Genomic DNA, 16,334 nt, shown 5'->3' with positions numbered 1-16,334 from the left:
ACTTCCCTGTTTCATACAGAAAGCACTGCATGAAGTTTGATGGAATAATTGTAATGGTACCCAAAAGTGCACTGCCAACTAAGAGCCTTCACAAGGATGTAAACAGCATGCAGGAATACAGCACAGAACCATATGATGAACATTTAATCATGTATCAAACAGATGCTCAATACACATGGATGTACCACACATCTTGTGTTCTGAGTAAGTCCCACTAATAATTTTCCCACTGAAAAAAAATTACACAACATTATGACCTCTAAATATAACTGCAAGGCTGCAACAGCAACCTAAACTTACCATTGCCTAACATCTTGCTGCATCTTACTACTGTTTTTCTATTAGTCTGTTTTCTTGCATATTTGTGCAATTTCCCAGCTTTAAAAAACTAGCAGAAGAGCTTGCCTCACTGCATCTATTTGTGAACTACACAGATTCACCAGAGATGACAAAGTAACTCAGATGGAACCGATGTTTCCATGTGCAAAAGCAAAACTGGGAGTTAATGAACTATTTTACAGTAGACATCTGATGTTTCATTGATGGCAGAACACTAAACTTTTAGCATCTCCAGTCTGATTCGAGAACCTGGAGAGAAATAGGAACACGGATTTGTTCTCTCCACCCTACTTTGTCCCACCTTTACATTATGAAAATTTGTTTTCAGTTTCTGTGTATTGTATTTCTACCATTCCAGTCCCCATTCTGTGAGTGCCCCACCAAGATCTCCTTTCTGCTTCAGTCCCTTTGCTCAATCTTTCCTGGTTTCTTCTTTACTTATCTTCAGCTCAGCTCCTCTAAGCCCACAGTATAAGTTTCTTTTCCCTCACTCACCCCTCTGCTCTAATTAACACAGATACAGCTCTTTCATTAAATATAGATCCACTTCCATGCTGCTTCAGTCTGAAGGGGAAGAAAGGAAAGAGGGAAATGAAGCTGATCAGTGTTCCTGCTCTGAGTTCAGTCAAGGCCTAGATTATGCCAGACCTGCAACTACAAAAATGTACTCAAGCTAGAACTTGTCAGTGCAGATTACATCTCTGGGAAATTATTTAACATCTAGGAAGTCTCCAGTGGATCCATATAAACCAGTTCTGCAAAGGTTTAATCAATTGACAAAATCTGTGCAAATTTTCAGAGAAAGCAAGCAAGAGGTAGATCCTTGATACAATAACCAATCTACCAGATTCAAAGTCTCTATTCCAAATCATAAATGACTAGTATTATTTGAAGTCAAACCCACTAAAATTTCTCCATTGCCTTGTTCCCCACAGGGCTGAATGACACAGAAAATCTCATTCCACGTGGCTGAACTTTATCAGTATGTACTTAACCTAGAAGCTGACACACAATCAAAACAGACAGCATTACCTTTGTAAACAAGAACTTAAATTACAGGATTCAAAGGAAAAAAAATCAATACAGGAATGCTTTTCAAACTGTAGTTTGATGCCTGTAAGCACATTCTCAACACTAATAAAATCCTACTTCCAAAGTAATTTTCCTTGTCCTCCAATGGGCAAGAGGCACATTGATTTCTTCCCAAAGAGAAACAATAATGCCTTGACTGTAATCTCAGGCATTAGTAAAGTATTTAAAAATCCCACGAGCATTCATGTTAGATGCATACCTTACTTGCATGTCTGTCTTTCTAGAAGAAACAGTTATACCTAAAAACTAGTGTTTAGAAAGACACTAGTGTTTCTGTAGAATACAGTTTAAGGATACAAAACATAATGACTTTGTGTTAAAATTATAGGACCTCAGTTATAAAAAAATTTGTAACTGCCAGCTTCAATAGTACACTTTGGAATCAGAGGTTAAATTTTTTCTTTTTAAATCATGCATAATTGTCAAGAAAGCATTTCCATACTTCTGCATTTCTGTCGAATACAAAAATCCAGTCTCCTTGAAAACATGCAGTAAAAAAAACAAACAACCAACCAAAAGAAAAAAAAGGAACACACCTAATTAATTCCCACCTTTTGCTGAGTTATTTTTCAATCCATTATACAGCCACAACTGAGATCAAAGTAACCTCACAAGGAGAGTTTCCTCGATATAAAAGAAGAGAGTTGTTGTCAGGACTCAGTGTGAACTGTTTGACTCATACTCTCTCATTTACCAGAAGTTGCTTTGTTTACTACAGGACAGACCATCTTCTTTCAGCGACTGTGCTTCTTTTAAAATGCATAACACTTTGAGGGAGTTATTGTAATACTTTGTGTGTTAATTCAGTAGATACTCATTTAGGTTTTAAATACGACAGACTTTTGTTGCAAATTTTCCACAATACTACCTACACAATAAATTCCACCTCATGGGAGTTCCTATGCCAACCTCTACAGAACACTATAAATACAAGGAAACATTTCAGAAGATTTAAATATGAATTCAACATACCACCACCAGAGTCCGAGTTGAAAAATTCTGAAAGTTTTGCCTAGTAATTTCAGGTTTGACAGTTCACATCTTCCTTCAATGACTTTGGGTCTTTGAAAAGTTTTAAAACCTGAATTTTATATATTTAGCAAAAGGCTATCAAAAGCTATGAGCCTAAAAGGAAATCTAGAAAGTCACATTCAGAAAAGAAACCTCACACAGAATTAATGCATGCAGCAAAGCTCAACACAACAGCTCAGGTAAGTGCAAGTAAAACCAAATTAATTTTAAAGCAATAATACTGTTTCATTTCCATTTGCAAAATTAAAGTGAATATATACTCTGTATATCATACAAGATATACATTCCAGAAGGCTCCATTTGTCCTGCCTCTTGAGCACTTTTCCCGTTTTAGTGTAACACCAGAACCAATGAAACATTATACAAATCACTGCTATTACCTGCATCATGGGATACTTGGTTTCAGCAGGACTTCCAAATCCATTAACGCCAATGAAGCTGGTGCTAAAGTATGAATCCGTCAGATTAGCATCAGCTAACCCACCACCATCCATTCCGGGAACTAAAAGGAAAAAAGAAAAAAATAATGCCTCAGAAAATGTTTCCTTAGCCATGGGTTTATTCACTAGGATCTATTATATGTATAGACTTTTTTTTTTCCCCAGAGGGGAACAGAATATGGTACTACTGTTTTCTCAGCAAAACAACCAAAAACAAAATAGTGCATAGCATGAAAAAGGGAGTTAATGAAAGAAGTTACTAAATGAGAGCATTTGTAGCATGAAGTTACAGCACAAATGCAGAAAAGCAATGAGAAGTCTGAACTTTAGAAACAAGCATAACAAGGACAATAATGATATCAAAAAGAAAATAAATCCATTTAAAAAGCTAGAAGGCAAGCTTATTTTATGAAGACCCATATTCTAGCATGCCCTTCTTGAAAATATATGTGTTAGGTAGAGTCTGGACCTGGATGCGCTGGTTCTTTTAAAGGATAACATATAGAAAATGCACACTCAAAAATATCTCAAACTCTTTAAAGCACAAACACTTTAAATGCTTCCTTAAGAGCTTAAGACAATTTTCATCATCTCATTCTTTGTAAAGTGGCAACAATTTCCTGAAACGTAGCCCAAAAAAACCTCTAGATTGAAACAAAATGTGAAAGATGCAAGAAGATATTCATCCCACTGAAACAAAAGTCTGACATACAAAACTTTAACCACATATAAATTAACTCAATACTAAAAAGTTACAAAGAAAACAAGAAGCTGTCATAATTAACACAAAACTCTCAAGCAGGTATTACTTTGACAGGGGAAAAAAAGGCATTTACAATGGTATGCAAGCTGCAGTTCAAATGAACCTTCTGTGAAAGCACCCACAGTAAATTATAAAGACACTCATCAGTGTGGCCAGGCCACTGCGAGCCAACAGGCATGAGTAATGGGTAGCTTCATGGTAGGAAGGCACACATCCAACTCAGAGGAACATCCTGTACCAAACTATCCAACTTGAACTTCTGGGAGGACTCGCAGCCAGGTGGTGACACCCGGAAACGACTTCCTGACCCTAACCCTCAAAGGAAATAAAATGCAACTTAGTGGCACAGCTAAAGGAATGCATACTATAAACCCTCAATTTTCAACAGAACAGCAATCTTCCCTCCAAAACAGACTGCATAACCTGGTGAGCCATTTCCATGTGCTAGGCACAGGAAACAGCAAAAGAAGTACAGTCATACATAACCACAGGAAGGGCTGGAAGAGGATGATGAGTAGCACGCACAGCACAGACAGAAGGAAACACTGTCCAGCTGCACTCCCCTGAGACTGAAGCTGCATGAATCAGCCCACTGGGGGTAACACCAACACCAGTTCAAATGGAGAACTCTATGTGAGAGACCAAATAAATGGAATATCTCAGTGGCAATAAACATCAGTTTTGCAAGGGAAAAAGATTATTGAACTTTTGTTGCCAAATTGAGAACATTATTTGTTTATTCTGTAGGTTTGAAGGAAACACCTAAGTAACTTTAAAGATGCTAAGTATTAATGAACTGCTACTTCTTTTTACAAAAATTTTTTAAAGTTACCTAAGAGAACAGGAAAATAAAACTCCTTCCACTAGCTATGCTCTAGTTCCTCCTTCATAATTTTAAGTAGGTAGCTACATAGAAACTTCAGAAGTCCTCTTGCTACAGCTCTAAAAAGACCAAACTTTTTTGATTTGTCTTTTAAATGGCTGTTCCTCTTTTGCCTTCATTTAGGAAAGTCACATTCAGGAGTCTAGGAAAAGTATTTTATAGTTCAACTGCTGTACTATGGAAAATAGTAATGTCTGCAGTAATGCCAGTTACAGTCTCATCCTCCTGCTACAGTCAGTCCCAAACTCATGCTGTCATGGTTAGCATCTTATACAGGGATTTCTGGCATCACGAAAAACACTAGGATTCATTCATACCAGAAAACAAAAAATATAGCAAATCCATATCTAATTGTAGGCAGTTTCAGTCCAGTTTGCCAAGGTTTTAATTGTAGTTTTTATTTCTTCTAAAAATACATTTCCAACATAGCTTTCTCTGCCTATACTTCAGTGTTATCAAAACCTCCTTCAGTTTTTATGCTGCACCTTGACTGATCAGGTTCCTGTTCCTAAACTGACCTGTTCCAGGTTCCTAAACAGTTCCTGTTTTATTTTCAGGAACAACTGTCATTTTAAGGTACACTATAAAATTTCAGCAGTATATCTGCTACTTCATCTTATGCTTTTGCCTGAAATTATAGAGTCTATCCAATTTTTAGCAAACTAGCAAGACACTCCCTCACATGACACCATCAGCTTTCCAAATCCTTCAGGCTCTGTTAGAGAATTAAGAAAAATGCTATTATTCCTGCTTCTCACTATGCTAGAGAGCATAGAGTCATCATGAGAATCCAGGTACCTTCATTTCTCCCTTCAACAAATACAGCTAAATGCACAAAATCCTTCAAACTGGGGAGAAGCAAATGAAAACTGACAAGTTTTCCCACACTGAGAAACACCAGAGCTGGCCTGCAGTAACTCCAGACAGGTGGTACAGCTCAGTCATCCAATATCCAAACAGAGCACTTGAACCTGTGACAGTAGCCTTGCCAGGGCACACATACACCACCAGGTGCTCTGCTCCTGCTCTGGCTGAAACACCCTCAGTGCCAGGCAGGTCAAGCTGCAGGCACGAGCAGGCATTCAGCAGCAACCCCAGAGCTGAGCAAGGCTGAGGCTGCTGCTGCAGCCTTTCTACTGCTGCTATTTGCTACGCCAGCCTATCCAAGACACTTAAAGCTGCTCAAAGCTACAATTTAGGCTATTGGCACAGTGATATCTAACAGGGCACTTCAAACAGCAGAAGCTACTCGAGAACATTTCCTTTTATCATCTCTGTACTGAAGTGCTATGGTTTGGCCACACCAATCAGCCTCCTTGTGCCACTCCAACAAATTGCTGTACTCCTCCAGTGCTGACCCACCTTCGCAGCGCTCAGTTCCACTAGTACCACAGCAACTTTTTTATTGTCCTCTTTTTATTGTCCTCCAGGATTTTTATTGTCCTCTTCCAAACTGTCTAGAAACATACTGCTAGCAGAGGGACTCAGAGCACAAGAAAGCATATTCCACAGGAGCAATCAAAAGAAAACCAGCAAAAGTACACCCAATGGAGCTGAGGACAGTTTTCTTGGCAGTAGCTCAGGTTTAGAACAGAATGCTCTAAAAGTGGCAAGTATAGCTATTGCCTTCAAAAGAAAATTCAATACTAGCTTCCTTAAACTGTCTTCCCTGTAGCAATCAGCAAGAAAATTAAGCCTGCAGAAAAGACAAGAAAAAGTAATTATTGCATTACTTACAGAGTGAAAAAAAAGTGTTCAATACATAATCTGTGTTCAGGGACATTCAGCTTTTACACTGCTGATAGCCCAGCAAATACCTGAACAACCAAAGCATTTTTACTGTATTTGCCACCTGGCCTTCTCTATGAAAAGCAGACAACTTTCTCCTCCTTCTGCCAAACATTCAGCAAAACAAATTCTCACCAGCGTCTTGAAGACCACAAGTTGAGAAAAATTATTTATCATAAGTAATCCATAAAAGGTCTGCAGAAGTGGGCACACTTTTACCACAACAGCAGTATGGTATTAAGAAAGTGGAAGCCTAGGCTGGGAAAAAAAACTCCAGTCCTCATAAAGTTTTTATTTTTATGTATTTACTAATTCACATCAGTACCTGCATTTGATTTATCCATCCAAATCTTTCCTATAGAACAATTGCAAGCAAATACTTTAAAACATTCCATACACCATGCTATTAAAAATACCAATGAACTTCTCATGTCTGTCTTTTCTCTTTTAAGACACTGATTACAACTTTAGTAAGTTTAGGCAATTTTTGGAAAACCCTGAATTACCTATTTTTTGTTAAAGGAATAAGCCTTTCTGCTGTGCAGCAGCACTATCCATACAGGTTCTTCTTGGACAGAAGCAAAACCTTCCTGATAAAAGCAGAAAGGCTGACCAGGCAGGTCTGAGTAAAGACAGATGCGCAAGCAAACAACAAAGAATCCAGAGGGGAAAAAAAATGGTAACGCGTTATGTAAGCAGCTGTGTGAAAACAGAACAAATTTCTGAATTCCATCAATATTCAAGACAGAAGGTACATCCTGGCAATTCTGGAAAGAAATTAAAGAGAACGTCTTGAGAAATTAAGACAAAATTTTCTACTTTTTATACACATTATCTAATACTTTTCTTGCTTGGTGAGTAACACTGCAGCTTAATGTGAGAACTGCAATTAAAAATAAATATCTTCTTATATAATTCCTCTCCCACAGAATTTTAGCAGAAAGTAGGCTTCCTGCCAGATGCAGACACCAAAGAAGAAAAAAAAAAAAAAAAGAAAGATAGTTAGATAGTTACTTTTGCCTTACCCATTACAATGACATTTTTCAGAAACAAAGTATCTCATCACAGCTTAAGTGCTTGAGTAGTACCACCATGAACACAACACATGTGCTTCAACTGAAGGAGTCAGTTCCAGTGAATTTCAGTTTAATGCTTGCCTTGTCTAACACTACCACTGTCAGAACACTAATAGTAACTGAAAAGATTTTTGATACTTTCATTCTGTGATTTCACTAACTAGTAAACAAATATTGCATTATCCTAGACTACTTCTTTTATGAACCCAGTATCAGCACTGATGATCTTAGACACTGTTTGTAATACAAGAAAGGATCCTTTCCAATAATGTGATATATTACTACTAAAGTGAATGGGTAAAGCAAGGCCACAACAGATTTAGTTGACAATTTTCAAAACAATATTTTAAAGATTTCTGGCAAGGTAATAAAACATGGATTCAAATGATTCATTTTGCTATTAGTTTTTTTTTTTTTTCTAAATGTACAATTATTTTAGGCCAAGTAAAAAGTTCATATATGGTATTGATTTAAACTCTGAGCACAGCAACAGTGCACTTTTCACATGCTGGTAAACTGAATCATAGGTTCACTGCATACATGTGCATCCTAAGGACAAGGTATTATCTCAGCTAGACATAAAGCAGTAAAAAACTACAGTGCCATATCTCCACAGGAATTTACAGAGATAGCTACCCTAATATTGAGACAAAAACAATAAAACATTTATACAAAGCTTATCTAAGTAATTTAAGATTTGTGTCCTTTTGGTCACCCAGAAGCATCAAGGTGTCAGAGGAGCTTACACTCATTTTTCTTTCTGTACTGACATGTACATTTCTGTACACCAGGAAACCCTGTGCTGCTGGTGCTAACCTCACTTGCACACCTCAGTGCTATTTTCTCTGCAGTGCTCCAGCTTGGAACTTGTTAGGGAAACTGGATTCTCCACTGCTCTTATGCCTCTCTCATTTAATGCAACATGTTTGAAACACAGACTAGCAATCTCTGAAATAGAGGCACCAGACAAAGAAAATGAATGATGCTTCCAGGCACGAGAGGCAAAAATGAAAGCACAGCCTGGGTTAGGACACTGTGACAGAGTGCAGTCAGAGGGAGGACAGCACAAGTGAACCAAGTTGGCTGAAAGGCAGACAGGAAGCAAAACAGTTTGGGAAATGCTGCCTTATTTACAAACACTCCCACTACACCACGAGATATTCATGGGCAAGCAAAGGAAAACAGCTATCTTTACCATAATAGTAAATGGCTGGGCTGTCTTTTTTTATATACCTCACATATCATAGAAGCATCTGATAAAGATAAAGCATCTGAAGAAGACAGAAAAACAGCATAGGTGCCATCCTTCTGCTCTATAAAAGTCTTTTTGCAGAGTCCAGAGCAGCTGCACTCCTCCTCACGGACCAAATCCAAAAGCACAGTGATAATACAAATTAAAGTTGATACTTTCTCAAAAGAGTAATCAGAACTATTCTGTTATCAGAAACAGCAATTTAAAGTGATACAATTACTTAATACCATAGCTTTCAGAGCTCACCCTCTCCACGATCTTTCACAATTCCTAAAAAATTGCATTGAACTGTTCAATAAACGGCATCAATTTTTTCAAACATTTAAGCTTTTGTTTTAAAAGCCTCCAACTAAAACTCAACTTTTTATAAAAATAATTTGCATGAAGCATGTGCAGATAACCTGAAGAGAACATAAGGATATTTTTTCACAGCAGATAGGAGAATGCACAAAAGAAAAGTCTTCCTGACATTTGCCTCAGCAGCAGACCAACTGAAGTTGAGAGACTATCCATAAACTACAGGAATCACACATTGTATGACCAATTTGACAACAACTTGTATAATCTGGGTCTCTGCTCTCACTTTTATATATACTTGCTTTGTTTCTATAGCTATATTCTCAAATTTTAAAAAGGTCAGGAGTAAAAGGCCGTTAAAAGCAAATTAAATACAAGTAAGTTCTAAGCACAAAATATCTTTGAGAACCAAACAAGGCAACCACATGATTGGAAGTTTTTTGACTACTCATGAAGCCTACACACACACACACACACACGAGTGTGATCAATTTCAACTCGTGTCCATACACACACAGTGATTCACCACACCATTTTTCTGGTGGCGTAAAGCATAACATCTTTACTCAAAAGCAACAAATCAGGAAAACATCAGCCACATCAGCTTACTACGTAAATCCCTGCACTGACCCCTTTTCATCAGCTGCCTCACAACCAAGATTATTTTTTCTGCTTTGGAGGTTCTATGGAAATGCTTGTGTCTATCACCCTAGCCTCACTTACCCTTTGCCCACTTTACCCACAACAGTCTAAATTTGCTTCTAGCTGGTTCCTTACACATGGAAACCTTTCTGAGCTAGTCCTCAGAGTCACTACTTTCTGGACATTCAAATCATTCCTGAAGGCCCACTCCTACAGCAACACCTAAAAAAAATCAGTTTCTAATACCTGCTAAACAGAAATTAAACAAGGATGTCCTCAGTCTTGAAAAACAAGCTTCCCATAACTAAGATATAGCAGAGAGTTTGCTCCTATAACATAACTACCCCCACAATCACACTCCTTTCCTTGTTTGCCTTTGAAGACAGAAAACAATGACAAGAGTAATAGTGCTACAGTATTCTTCAGTACCCAACACAAGATGGGTCCTACCAGAAACAAGTGGTTACCAATACTCCTCAGATATCCACAATTCTTGTGAAATATCTGAACTCTGAATTATTTCCTACGCAACAAGGAAAAATCATGAGGTATATAAGCAGATAAAATGAAAGCAAATTAATAGTGCAATTTTTTTAAGTTTCACTGCCCTCAAAATCTCAAATAACTTTTCAGATTGAGAATTTTTTCCTTCTCTTTCTTTTTCTTAGGTCTCCCAAATCATTTTCCTCCTATGAGCCCTTCACTTAACAGAGACTCGTGAGTCCCTTCCAACTCAGAATATTCTGTGATTCTGTTATTTCCACATGAAACCCATAAAAGCAAAAAGAAAACCCATGTCTAATTGCCCAATTTCTGGAGCTGACATATGAGACAAAAAGTGATTAAGTGAACTCAGTAACTTTCATTTCCTCTCATGCTTCTGTAAGACGTTATTGGTTTTACTCTTCAATTCTCAAGTGTATTGGTCTCCAAATGCTAAGAATTTTTTTCCCATTTCTTAAAGATATTCAGAGCAAAACAAGATGAAAATTGTATGATCTGCCAACTCCCAGAAAAGGCATAATGAAAATTAAAGAGGGAAGTACCTCCAAAGGAAAAAAACTCCAAGTGAGGTTACCAACTAATATAGCATCACTCACAGAAAGCATAAACACGTTTGGCAAAAGAATTCTCAAGCATACACCTTTACTATAACATGTACTTTCTCCACACAAGTGGAGAAGAAACAAACCCCAGGAAAAGTGAAAAGTATGTGACATACTGCAACTATACTTGTACTTAAAAGTTTCATATAACTGCTTCTAAACATTTCAACTTATAAATACTGAAATGCTACCAAAGATAAGAAAAATCCACATTTAGAATAAACCTGACCACTTTCACTGCATTAAGAAATGTAATCCAACAGATTACCTTTGGTATGAGTTTTGATGAATAGCTATATTTCCATTTTTTCTGTGTCAGCTGCTTCATCTTGTTTAAAAAGAAGTGTACTGGTAAAGAATCAAGCACCCTTTAAAAACCAGAACATTCACAAATGTCTATGTCTTTCCACTCCAAGCCTAGTGTATTTAGGGATGTCCCAAAACCTAAGCTGTAATGCTCACTAAACCAAACATGGAGCAATTGCTTATGGAATTGCTACAGCAGTGACCACTACTGCCCTGACTGGACACAACATGCAGATGGTTGGCCGTGAAAACAGAAATAATGCTTTTATTAGGGCTGTGAAAACAAACATAATGCTTTTATTAGGCCAACCCAACACATGCCAAGTCTTGATATCCCTTCCACCTTCTCGCAGGCAGGCAATAAAGTCCATTCACAGATGGGCTGTTCTCAGCAGCCATAGAAAAACACCACCTTGCAGAAACACGGACCTGTTTTCCAACTACAGATTTCCTAGGAGGACTTTTGCAAAAGGCTTTCTAGCAGAGAACCAGATGCAAACATGTCACAGTGAGAGGGTGGGCTAGGCTCTGGCACTGGAAACTCACACAGCAGCAGCACTGCTGCTGTGGCCAGCTCCTCACAGGCAGCCACTGGGCCCAGAGCACACCCGGCACTCCTCAGCTCAGCAGCCCGGTGTTTTATAGGAATCAGAAGCCAGAAGAAAGGGCCAGTACTATGTATTACAAACTTCACAGCAAAATTGGGGCAGAAATTAGCACATGTCTGAAGCCATACTTCAGCTTGTACCTATCAATATATAATATGAGATCTACATGCAAAAGAATATTACACCTGTTCAACTACCTGAAAGTTAACAAATACAATGACAGTCATTCATGCAACTTTAACTTATCTGACCTAGGTATAGGCATGATACATTTTAATACCACAACACTTCCCTCTAAACCTTTCCTCAGGCAGCACTGAGAAGGGATGGCGGCCTAGGAACAAGCCCACAGCATGCAGCAAAGCAGGCTGCTGGTCTGCTGCTTACAGAAGCTGCAAAGTGCCACAGAGAACAGAGGGCACATACAAGAAGAGAAATTCTTCATGCTACCATGCTCTCCTTCCATAAGCTACTCTTTTAAGCCCTGTTAAACATATCTTTTCCCCCAAAAAGCAAGTACCAGTCATTCATCCACCTCTGCTTCTTCTATAGCCTTTAGGCATGTGGGACATACATCTATTAGAAAAGCACCATGAGCAAATTTAAGTAGCTACCAAATTTGGAGAAAACGCATTCTTTTCCTTTCCCCCTTATTTTGTCACAGAAGTTCTATGTAAAAAGGATTAATGTTTTTAAATAAAATTTTAGATAGGCAATATCAACTATATTCCCTATTCTGCACGCAGTCAGCTGGCCACCTTACTCTTGGAAGGTGAACCACGCAGAAGGCTGAGCACTCAACTCTGATGGAAGAGACAGAAATGGTGCTTTGAACACATGCTCCATGTCAAATGGTCTGGGGGCAGTGAGCAGCAGCGCTGCCTTCTGAGAGTGGGTGGAGCTCATGGGCACGGTCAGCGTTGCCCCTCAGGAACACAAAAATCCACACCACCAAGCCAAAGCCACATTAAGCCAAATACTTCATCATCTCTGACACTGGACAGCAGTAGCTATGTGGACAAAAGCATAAGTATGAGACAAGGATAAAGCAGGATTTCCCAGCAGGCTTTCAGCCATACATATGTAGGGGAAGATGAGTCTGATCCAGAGATGGGGATTTTTTTGTATTTAATAATCCCAAGGAGAGTTTTCTTCCAAGACTATCTGATCACTTCTGGAAATCTCATATGTTAGTGCCACAAACATCTATGGGCACAGAATAGCTTAACCACACATCACCTGAGAAACTGCTCCTGGTTAGCTCTGAGGATGTCAGCTGTTCATTCCCCTTCATACTCTAATAGTGGAATACTTCCACACTGGAATATTTCTTGCCTTTTCACTGCTCACCATCTCCTCATCACTCAACACTCTTACCACCCATGTGGTGAAAATAAGTTGGTATTTGGGGAGCCCTTGTGATTACCACAGAAAAACCTATAAGTAAATTAATAATCCTGTACTCAAAGCAGGATTAGAGTAACACGCATGTTAGAATGAGGCACTGACCCACTTTTAACAATAAATAGGACTACCCAGTTAATTAGTCAATGAGCATTATCTCCTCTGTGCACTGAATGAGGCTGGTGGCCAGTGAGAAAGGAGCAAGAAAAGGTGGCATCCACAGTCACCTTAAGACTACCAAATACTTCTGAATTAGACAGTCAGTGACTGTACAGGCAGGTGATTTTTGGCAATTCCCACTTTCATATTCTTAACTTCAGAACTTTTTTAATATGACTTTGTGTCTTACTTCCTACATGCAGAGAAATAAAATTTTCATTCCATCTACTTTAAATCACACTGTTAACACCACAGGCCATCAGCAAGGTAAGGAATTTAGATACTAGCCTGTCAGTACCTACATATATCAACTTCAGATTTTGAAGGATTATTTTATTATTTTCCTTTTTTTTTTTTTTTTTTTTTGCATCCCAAACCAAAGTTTAGAAGTGAGATTAGGCCCATTTCCTGGCTTTTCAACTTTAATTTCCCTGTCCTTTGTTTCTGGGCTCTTCTTCCTCGCTAGTGTCCTTTAAGATCCACCAGTGGAAGCTTCTGCCGCCTACAACAAGCGATGTGGCCTTCCCAGCAGGCAGCCACTGACAGCATTGTAGTGAGTTTCTCCCTTCTTGGTGCCCCCACTTCTCAGCTGGGTACAACTGCAGCAAGCATGTTCAATGGAAGCAAGTGTTGCAAATAATTTAACTGCTCAGCAGTATCAACCCCCAAGCACACACAAATACTGACGGTTTTTGCCTTGGATTCAGGGCTTAGACAATTTTTAAAATTGTTTCTTAGAAGAGCATCCTTCACATAGGAGCTTTTAGCTGCAAACTAAATTATGCAGCCTCTCCCCAAGTCTGAATCCCCTAAGCATTTTCTTTCCCACAGGGAAAAGGTGTGTTTCACACCAAATTCTGTCCAAATGAAAAATTAACAAAGATTGACTTATTGCTGCTGAATCCCTCCAACATGTGTCTACTTAATTAAAAAGAAAAAAAGGCAAGAGAGCCTTCAGCTTGAATAACTTAAGTTTAACAAAAATCTGGAACACTTTTAATAGAAAGCCTTACGCACTGGTATATTAAAGGCTCCTCATGAAAGGGGAGACATAACAGTGTTGTGTTAATGCAAGACACTGAGAAGCTACCAACTACAGAGATAATACTCAGCAGCACAAGCTCACCACACCTGGCAAAACAACAGCTGCAAGACCCTGAAAGATTTATCAAGCACTAAAAACCTACATACTGAGTGTTCAGCATGGTTGCATCTTAATTTCAGAAAAAAATATGGTTGTGACCATTTAGTAGCTAAAGCATTTAATGTAAATAAATGCCATGTTTGTGTCAAAAATCAATAATGCAGCCAAGCTGGATATACTCATATAAAGAGGCACGGCTTTTCTCAAGGAGCATGTTTTCCTAGCCTGCCAAATGCTGCTTCACCTACAAAACAAATGGTTATTAAAATCAGTTCACTGCAAGCTCCATCTAACTATCGGCCTGCACATCAGGGGGATGCAACACCGAGCAGCAACAGCAGTGCAGCTCTGCATGACACACAAGCTATCTGAACTCTTACCATCTGAAAAGGGGCTGCGCATAAGGGCTGGAAAACCTCAAAAAAAGATTCTGAGACAATTTCTGCTCACAGTAGTAAATAACAGAGACACCTATCACAGAATCATAGTAACATTGAGGTTGGAAGGGATCTGGGGATCATCTAGGTCAATCCCCCTGCCAAGGCAGGATCACCTACAGCAGGTTACACAGAAATCCGTCCAGGTGGGGTTTGAATGTTCCCAGACAGGGAGACTCCATAATCTTCCTGGGCAGCCTGTTCCAATGCTCTGCCACCCTCAACGTAACGCAACTCTTCTCATGATGAAGTGAATCGTAATTTGTAAAAATTTTTTTTCGCAATTTTAACTGGAGCATTTCAAACTTCCAAGAGCCGACACTCAATACACGCTGCTCGGAAGATCCCATCCAAGGGTACCGCTCGGGAAAGCGCTGCCTCCCTGCTCCCGGCCTGACTTCGGGCAGGGAATACCTGCGAACCTACACCAAGCCTAGCGCTAGAGGAACGGACGGACAGCTGCCCGGGAGCCCCTTTAAAGCCACACAGGAGGAACCCCCTCCCACAAACACCTGCCCGCTTCTTCCCATCGGTGCGGGCCGGGTCTCCTCTGGGCAGCCAGCCCAGCCCCGTCCACCCACCCGGGACAGCCGCAGCCGGCCCGGGGTCCCCCGCCACCACTATGGCTGTTGTTATTTGTTTCCGGCAGCACCGCGGCGTGTCGGGGATGAGGAACACCGCGCCGCCCGCCGCCCGCTCCCGGCAGCGCCCCCAGCCCACCGCACCGCACTCCCGGGCCGCCCCGCCGCACTCACTCGCCAGCCGCGGGCCATCCAGCCCCCCGCCGCCGCCGCCGCCTCCGCCGCCTCCCGCCCCCAGCTCGGCTTTCTTAGGCCCCACCACCGCTGCCGCCGGGCCCGAGCTGGCCCCGTGAGCCGAGTAGCCCGGCCCAGCGGCGGCGGCGGGTGGGGGGATGCCGAGCGGGAGCCCGCCGAGGGGGGGTGCGGCGGGCCCCGGGCCGGCGGGGGCGGCGCCCGGCTCCTCATGCAGGAACTGGCACTCCTCGCCGTAGAAGCAGGTCTTGTCCTTGGCGTAGTAGCGGCAGAACTTCAGCTTCACGGCCCCGCCGCCGCCGCCGGCCCCCGCCCCGCCGGCCGCCGGACCCGCCACGCCGACCCCCGCCCCCGGCGGCGGCCCCACCACCGGCGACGGCGACGAGCAGGGCAGGCCGCTGCTGTTCATGGCAACCGCCCCGCCGCCGGGGTCGGCACCATGGGGAAGGGGGCGGGCAGGGGGAAGGGGCGCGGGGACCGCCGTCACCCCGGGTCCGGCTCCGGAAGGGGCAGGAGGAGGAGGAGGGGGCGACTCCGCGCCTCTTAAAGGGGCCGCGCGGCCCAGGGCGGCGGCGCCTCCTCCTCCTCAGCGGTCCCGGCGCTCGGGGTTGTTTATGCCATTTTCCTCTTCCTGAGCGGCCGCGCCTGCGCCGGCGCGGAGCATGCTGGGTAGCGCCGCCGGCCGGGCCGCGGAGGCGGAGGGGGAGCCGGTGCCGCGGGCGGGGGCGGGAGGGCGGGCGGGGGCGGGAGGGGCGGATGCCGGGGCGCTCCGCCGAGCGCCGTGTGCGGCGGG

At 41.6% G+C, this 16,334-nt stretch overlaps 1 protein-coding gene across 6 annotated transcripts in view; it reads right to left on the bottom strand.

Annotated features, from left to right (window-relative positions):
- The window catches only part of PAN3 (poly(A) specific ribonuclease subunit PAN3), a 79,243-nt gene extending 63,111 nt beyond the window's left edge, over nucleotides 1-16,132 (bottom strand). For 3 of the 6 annotated variants that reach the window (XM_058824831.1, XM_058824830.1, XM_058824832.1), the window contains exons 1-2: nucleotides 15,524-16,130; nucleotides 2,844-2,965 (exon numbers count right to left, since the gene is read on the bottom strand). In XM_058824831.1, coding sequence (XP_058680814.1) covers nucleotides 2,844-2,965; nucleotides 15,524-15,950 — 549 coding nt within the window. In that variant the 5' untranslated portion in view covers nucleotides 15,951-16,130. Of the gene's footprint in view, nucleotides 1-1,982; nucleotides 2,056-2,843; nucleotides 2,966-15,523 lie in introns of those variants that run through there. The other 3 variants (XR_009275996.1, XM_058824829.1, XM_058824833.1) reach the window with 3 other exon arrangements.
- Nucleotides 16,133-16,334: the final 202 nt, after the last annotated feature.

The sequence above is a fragment of the Ammospiza caudacuta genome, chromosome 2 (genome assembly GCF_027887145.1).
Source record: "Ammospiza caudacuta isolate bAmmCau1 chromosome 2, bAmmCau1.pri, whole genome shotgun sequence".
Lineage (NCBI taxonomy): Eukaryota > Metazoa > Chordata > Aves > Passeriformes > Passerellidae > Ammospiza > Ammospiza caudacuta.
This window is presented reverse-complemented; position numbering and strand designations above follow the sequence as displayed.